This window comes from Magnolia sinica, chromosome 7 (assembly GCF_029962835.1).
Source record: "Magnolia sinica isolate HGM2019 chromosome 7, MsV1, whole genome shotgun sequence".
Taxonomy (NCBI): Eukaryota; Viridiplantae; Streptophyta; class Magnoliopsida; order Magnoliales; family Magnoliaceae; genus Magnolia; species Magnolia sinica.
Window position 1 is genome coordinate 95,093,789 of NC_080579.1, and position 7,245 is coordinate 95,101,033.

Sequence of the window (7,245 nt, forward strand, 5' to 3'; positions counted from 1 at the left end):
CGACCAAAAGAGTCCAATAAACGGCCTGTTTTTGGAGAATAAAAGAATCTAGGTGGGTTTCAAGGGTGATACTGCTATTTCCTATGGTATGGCCCACCCAAGAGTCAGATTACCCTCAAAGTTTGGCTCAACGCCTAAAATGAACTGGAAAATGGAATGGACGGCTTGGATTGATTACATACATCAGGGTGGGGCCTGCATGAGTGGCACACCACTTCTTCTTCTTTTTTCTTTTTTTTTTTTCTCTTATACGTGTAGGTGTGTGTGAGTTTGGCCAGCCCAATGGGCCAATGGTTGGATGACTTGGATGCCATACAAACATTTTGGTGGGTCCTACTATCAATGGGTCCCACATGAGCTCTATAATAAATTGATTTTTTTATTATATGTTTTCTCCTATGCATCCACACCATTAATAGCATCATCATCATTATTGCAATTATCTTCACCTTCAATCATACTATCTTCACCATCCACACCATTAATCACATCATCATTAACATCATTTCCACCATACATAAACACAACAAAAATAAAATAAGAGTGAGTAGGGTGGGTGTACTCACCTTGATGAATTAGATGGATGGTTGAGATGTATGGAAGGGATGGAATTGATGGTTGAGATTGATGAAAGGTATGGGATTGATGGAGTTGATGGCCCACCAAGATCACTCCTCTCTCTCTTTCTCTCTCTCTCTCTCTCTCTCTCTCTTTCTCATGAAGAAAATGGTGAAATGCTAAGGGATGGAAAGATATTTATAAAGAAATGGATAAAATTTGGTTAAGTTAAGCTAATGTGATTAATATTATCTTAGGCTAAGATTATGGTACTTAATTCATGCTTTGTAATTAATGGTGGATTAAAGGAGCATGGGATGGCATGGTGTGGTGATGTCATGCATAGTGTATGGCATGGAGAAAGGTTGACTTTCATGCACATGAGAGAGAAGAGGTATGGGTATGTGACATCACACACATGGGTAGAGATTCTCTCACCCATGTGTGGCATGTACATGTGTGCATGACATGTGTTGTGCACATGTGTGGAATGAAATACATGGTGCCATGCGCACATGATACACTTATTATCCTTCACGGCATATCTCACTAACGGAGTATCATACCGACGCACGGGTGGTACCGCCACGATCGCGGCGATGGGGCGGTTCATATGAGATAGGTTTCAAGGTCTTGAGGTCCCGGTCAGTTGGGTGTGTACTATGAACGGCTAATCTAGGTCTAGCTAAGGGTGTCGATTATCGTACATATATGCATAGAAACTAGTACGAAATGAACTGGGTATTACAATAGTTGTCTATTCTTCCTCTCAAAAATATTTAAAAAAAAAAAAAAATTTAAAAAAAAAGGGAAGAAGAAGAAGAACTTTCATGTGAAATGACAAATTTACTCTTTTCAACATAGGTCTCATGTCTGTCCATGCGAATATAAATGCACAATCCTATTGACACGTTGTGCATGGGCAGACCATGAATAAGAAAAACTTCCCTGCATGAAATAATAATTTTGTTCATTTCACCATGGGTCTCACACCTACACACATGAGACCCACAATTTTTCATTGGTGATAGAAATGGAGCATGAACTCATCCGGGGCCAATAAAAAAGCATAATGTATAAAGAAAAGTTCATAAGTAAAAATGAGCCTTTCGGATGGAAACGTGGTTCCATCCTATTTGGGTGGCCATCCAAACACAGCTCTTATACATTGCAAAAAATGAGAAACCGCAATGTTTCCATACATTAATACAGGTAGAGATTTTTTTGCTTATCTTTCACATACAAACACTTAAATCAAACCAAACCAAAGTGAACTGAGAGCCACCTGTTTCCTGTCCTTTCTCCCTACATCTTGCAATCTCAACCGCTCTTTTTTTTTTTTTTTGTTTTCATTTTCTCTGATCAACTCAAATTACACCCCTCATTGAAAACAAACCTAGGTGTACAGGAGTTCCTGTGGCCCTAATCCAACTCCCACCTTGTATGAAATTCTCCACCGTATATTTCATGGCCCTTTCCATGGTGATCTTCTTATAACCAGGCCACTTAACCCGGGCTGTGGTGTTGGAGCCGGGCCCCTTGTTGTTATACTCGGCGTAATACAACGTCTTCAATGCGAAATCGCCATCCCATGCCAGCCAACCATCTGGGTGTATCAGATCGCCGATCTTTGATTCCATGATGATGGTTCGTGAATATTCTTTCCACGGTCGACCTAAGTAGCTCTTGATAGTATTCTTCAATGGGATCATCTTCCTATCGGGAATGATTCGACAATTCTGGATAACAATGCCGGTGGTCTCGTGCCGTTCGGTACGCCCTTGTGCGGTCACGATGTTCTGTTGGTTATCTAATGGCTTCCTCACGACGAGTATGCAGTTTTGTAAGACTACGGCCCCATCGCCAAAGATGAAATCGATGGTGCCAGCGACGACACAGCTACGGTAGAACTGTCGATGGGTCTGTGTATACAATGTGTCTTGGTAGCCCTCCATCCTGCAGTTCAAGAAGATCGAACGGTCGGATTGGACCCTCAGGGCCACAGCCTGGTGTTTAGCTGCACCTGCAGTGTTTCTGAATCCTATGCCTTGAGCCATGAAACCTTCTCCAATAGCGGCTGCAAAACATAAGAAAATGAATAAATGATCCAATGGGTAATGTTGGCAATCAATGTATTCAAAATTGGTTACGTAACGGTCATAACCGTTATGCGTTACGAGGTTGAAATGGTCTTAATAGACGTTAAAAAAACACAGAATATAACGCCCTGTAATAATCCTGTAATAGTTTTTTCAAAAAATAAAAATGACCATAATAGCTGATACAACCCGCATTATAATAGTAACGGTGGTGCATGTTATGACCACCGTTGGCCATTTTAGAACACCTTGGTTGACAAATGTATGTGTGTGTATGACCAAATCACCTTAGAACACCATTGGCCATTTTAGAACACCTTGGTTTACATCCTAATTATAGATGTAAGCTTTTGGAAAACGAGATGTGTGTGGCCGTTGAGCTAAGGGTTTTTTTTTTTTTTTTTTTTACTTTTCATTTCCATCCTTTCATGGAGTAGTCTATTTTATATTCTCTCTGTGTTGTACGTAGCTAGCACTTGTAATATTATTATCCAAGCATTCAATAATAGTAAGGTCGTCATAATAGTCAGCTTTATGACCATTATGATACAGACTTTAACAGCTGTTGTGGTCCTGTAATGGCTGCTACTCATGTAATGGCCAAAAGTCTTTTTAAAGAAAGAAAATGTATATCTTGTATTGGCCTATCACGGGTGGCGGGCTATATTTTTCAAAATGGAAGTAATAGCCCGTATTGCTTAACAATTTCTATGCTACTATGTAGTGAATTTTTAATACCCTGACCATTAAAATATCCTTGTAACAAAGGTTATGTGAGGCCATTGTGATGATCATGTGACATTCACTTTATATATTTGTTGCATCAATGTTATTAAAAAAATGATGTAAATTTAAAATTCAAGTAAGCCTCAGTCTAAAATAATAATAAATGGTCCCCATTATTAAAACCATTTTCAACACCGTTTTCTTTCTCTCTTCATGCACCGTTATCCTCTCTCCCTCTTCTTTTTACTCACTCAAACTCTCGGCACAGCTACAAATGCCCTACCCCTAATATTTTAATGTGATGTACATAGTGGAAATTGTGTCTAATAGAAAAGAGTACCGCGAGGTTTACGTCACCAGAGTTTCCTATAAGCTTGAGCTTGTGAACCCCACTACATCACACATCCGCCGCATCCATCAGATGCCCTCTTCTATGGTCAGTTATGGTCCAAAAATAAAGCTAATCCATGACTTGAGTGGGCCTCACCATTCAGACATCTAACCCGTCCATTGTGAACTGAATGAGATGTCACACCAAAATTAAGGCCATTCCAAAACTAAGGTGGACCCACTAAGTGATTTTAGAAGTTTGAAGTATGATTCCACACAGTTTCAGTGTTGTTGTCCACCTGAGTTCCAGAAACAGCTAATTTCTGAAACATCCCATAAGAGGGGATCCACTAGATACATGGTTCAGATGCTCGGCAGACATTCCGGCAGGGCCAATAGAGATCGAGCTTATGGGAAGCTCCCATGAGGCCGACCTGATAATACTTTTTCCCATATAGGATAATAGCATAAGGCTACAATTTTCAATTATAAGTTTATTTTAGGAAGAATGGTTTACATTAGGTAATTGGTGGGGTTATTTCATGAATAAATAAATGAATGATCCAAACGTGAGGTAGTAGATGGTAGAAATGCAGAAGTGGTGCAAAATAATATTGTGATTTGCAATGTTGTGGTTATTTTGGGAAGAATGATTTACATTAGGTAATAATGTTGGTGTAATTTCCGGAATAAATTTAAAAATATATATATGGATGTAGATGCCGGAAGTGGTACAAAATAAAATTGAAGAAATGGACTAGATTTGGTAATAGGTATGGATTGTCAGGAATAAGGGATAGTGGGGCATTTTCAAGAACAAAATGGTAAAATTAAGGTGCTAAAATGTTAAAAGATAAAAACAAATGGGCTATGGGTGGAGATATTTCGGAAATAAATGGAATTGGGGGGCATCTCAAGAACAAAATGGTAAAAAAAGTAAAAGAAAAGAATAAAAGTATGGTGGTAGGAAGGGAAAATTAAAAGAATAAAAAGTAAGGTGTTAAAATGGGAAAAAGGTAAAAGAAAAGTGAAAATGTGGCTGCTGGGATTCGAGCCCAGGTCTCTACGGCCACAACGTAGAATTCTCACCACTAAACTACAGCCACCGGATGGCTGTTATTTAGCAAAATAAAATATTTATTCTTACTTTTCACCATTCACTTGCCCCATCGTAGAGCCCATGTGGACGGCCCATATCCTTAAAATTCTCACTAATTAAAGAATCCTAACCATCCAATTTCTTCCCATTGATATTGAACCAATGTTTATGAAATGAAATGGTAGAAGGTGAAAGTTCATTAACAGTAATTAGATGTTTAAGACAATCCAAACAACAAAGTTTCAGCATGATTTCTTGAATTGTATGGATTAGTCCACTAAGACCAAAATAAAAAAAAAGTAGAAGATTATCATGGCCCCTAATCCACTCACCAAATGTCGCCGTCTTGAAAGTCCTAACTCCATCGACGTAATTCTTGTTGCCGGTGATGATCGTCTTCCTAGACCCGTCTCCATACATGCTCACATTCACCATTTTCTTCGTCACCATCACCGTCTCCTTGTATGTGCCTTCTTTTATGTAAATAACATACCTTCATCGCATTAAAATGTACGAAGATAAACGTAATTAGTGGGCCCTTAGTGGATCACATGGCTATTATCCATTCACAGTTATTATAAACACAAAAACACTAATAAACCAGGCCTATTTATTAATTAGCCCGCTTGTTTTAATGGGTTTGAATTTCAAGCTCAAGTAAGCCTGTTAAAGCAGTCAAAAATCTTGGAGATGGGCAGCTCAATGTCCAGTCTACTTTGTTTATTTTGTGGGCCCAACTAGCGTTGAAAATCAAAAGTTGATGGGCTAATCAAATAAAGTGGGTAGATGTTAGGGTTTTTAAAAACTTTTTATACTACCTAACTGAATCGATCCGAGTCGAGCTATATATCGAACCAAGTCGAGTCAAGCTGGGGCAACTCGAACTCATTTTCGAGCTCTAAAAACCAGCTCGACTCGGATTGAACTCAGCTGATTCGAGCTTTTTCAAGCCAAGTCGAGCGAGTTGACTGAGCTAGCTCGATTCGTGTACACCCCTATGTACAGGCCCATCACATGAGCTAAAACCCGAATCCTGTCCGACTGAGCTCCTTATCTAAGGAATTGGGCTTGGGCTGAATTAGGCCCACCAGCCCAATAGTCACTAATCAGTGTTAAAGAAAACCTCCCGAGCGCTGGGCCTTCACAAAGATGAAAGCCAAGGTCCAATCCAAGTAGTAATCGGGCACAAAACTACGGCCCAGATCCAACTAACAGGCATAGTGTCCTGTCCAAAATAGGCCCGACCGGTTCAACGGTGAAGATCAACAGATACCTAGATAAGGTATGATGGGCCATGGGTAACACATCAACATTTGAAAATGCAAAAATATTAAGGAAATCCACCAAACGGGTCCAAATGCAATTTTAGAAAATTAAAAAAAGGAAAATCAATGCATGCAATTCCGGTTCGACGCACCTCCCTTCGTAATTCTTAGGCATTTTTTTAAGAGCGCGATTGATGGTCTTGTAATTGCCAGACCCGTCCTTAGCCACCACTACATTAGGCTTAGGCATTTTAAGGGCTTTTGCCCTTAATGCCCTTCTCTGATCCCCTGGTATCCAATCCGGCAGGCCATCCGCCGCTAGCGGTGGCGCAACAGCTTCCCCCTCCTGCAGTAACCGGCGTCTACTGAAACCAGGTATATTGAGCATGGTAAGTATAGACGACGCCTCGTGAATAATCGCCAGAGCATTACTCGTCAGCTGACGCGCCATCGTCATCGTCTTCTGCATTTTAGTCTTAAGCTTTCCTTCTGGGAATCCATCCACACATGTCTGCTGATATGAAACAACAGCACTCAGCCAGTTCTGGATGTCGTGGGCCTTATCGGGTAGATTCTGAAGATCGGTACCGTCTACATGTTCGAGTGTGCTTTTCAGCTCGTCTTTGGCATGATCAAACAGTTCCACGCAATCCTCGATCGCACCATTCACCTGTGGGTCATCTGATTTGAGCTTGTCTGTCTTGTGGAAAGCTTTGCTGACTTCATCAATCACGACCATGATTGCTGCTTTGATGATGTCTTGAGGCTCTGGGTTTGAAGTATTGGATATGGCCTTAGATAGACGTTTCTCACACACCTCCTTGTAGTCGGTTGACGAGCACATCGTTTGGACTGATTTAGATGATGTGGAGATAGGCTTGCCGTGGGACTTGTTAGCATCATCATCGTCGAGATTTACGATGGCAAAGGCGCCAGCAGCGATTAGGATTATGAGGACGGATATGGCAACGACTGCAATGGCAAACTTCTTTTTCTGCTTTTGGTCGGCCTTCCGGCGTTCCGACGTTTGGCCGAACTCCTGAAAGGCCATGTTTGGAGGGGTGAGAAATCCCTCCTCTGCCTTGGTTTGTAGGCGAATGCAGAGAGAGATAGAAAGATGGGGAAGAGAGAGAAAGAGTTTTTCTGTATTTTTATTTTTATTTTACTC

General features: G+C 40.7%; 1 protein-coding gene and 1 non-coding gene across 2 annotated transcripts; both read right to left on the minus strand.

The window, feature by feature from the left end:
• Nucleotides 1–1,506: 1,506 nt before the first annotated feature.
• On the minus strand, nucleotides 1,507–7,245 carry LOC131251804 (pectinesterase-like). Its single transcript, XM_058252765.1, has 3 exons — nucleotides 6,230–7,245; nucleotides 5,145–5,305; nucleotides 1,507–2,635 (listed from the first exon to the last, which is right to left on the minus strand). Exons 1-3 carry the CDS (start codon nucleotides 7,126–7,128, stop codon nucleotides 1,926–1,928), a joined length of 1,770 nt encoding a protein of 589 aa, XP_058108748.1. The 5' UTR covers nucleotides 7,129–7,245; the 3' UTR covers nucleotides 1,507–1,925.
• Nucleotides 4,748–4,819, minus strand: TRNAH-GUG (transfer RNA histidin (anticodon GUG)). The gene has a single exon. It is a non-coding gene; the product is annotated as a tRNA-His (tRNA).

What these genes read in the sequence shown, in the direction of transcription:
- LOC131251804 (XM_058252765.1), bottom strand. Translation starts at nt 7,128, where the DNA reads ATGGCCTTTCAGGAGTTCGGCCAAACGTCGGAACGCCGGAAGGCCGAC. An exon ending in CCTAAGAATTACGAAGGGAG is followed by an intron (nt 5,306 to 6,229) that starts GTGCGTCGAACC and finishes AATGCGATGAAG; the next exon opens with GTATGTTATTTACATAAAAG. An exon ending in TTTCAAGACGGCGACATTTG is followed by an intron (nt 2,636 to 5,144) that starts GTGAGTGGATTA and finishes TATGTTTTGCAG; the next exon opens with CCGCTATTGGAGAAGGTTTC.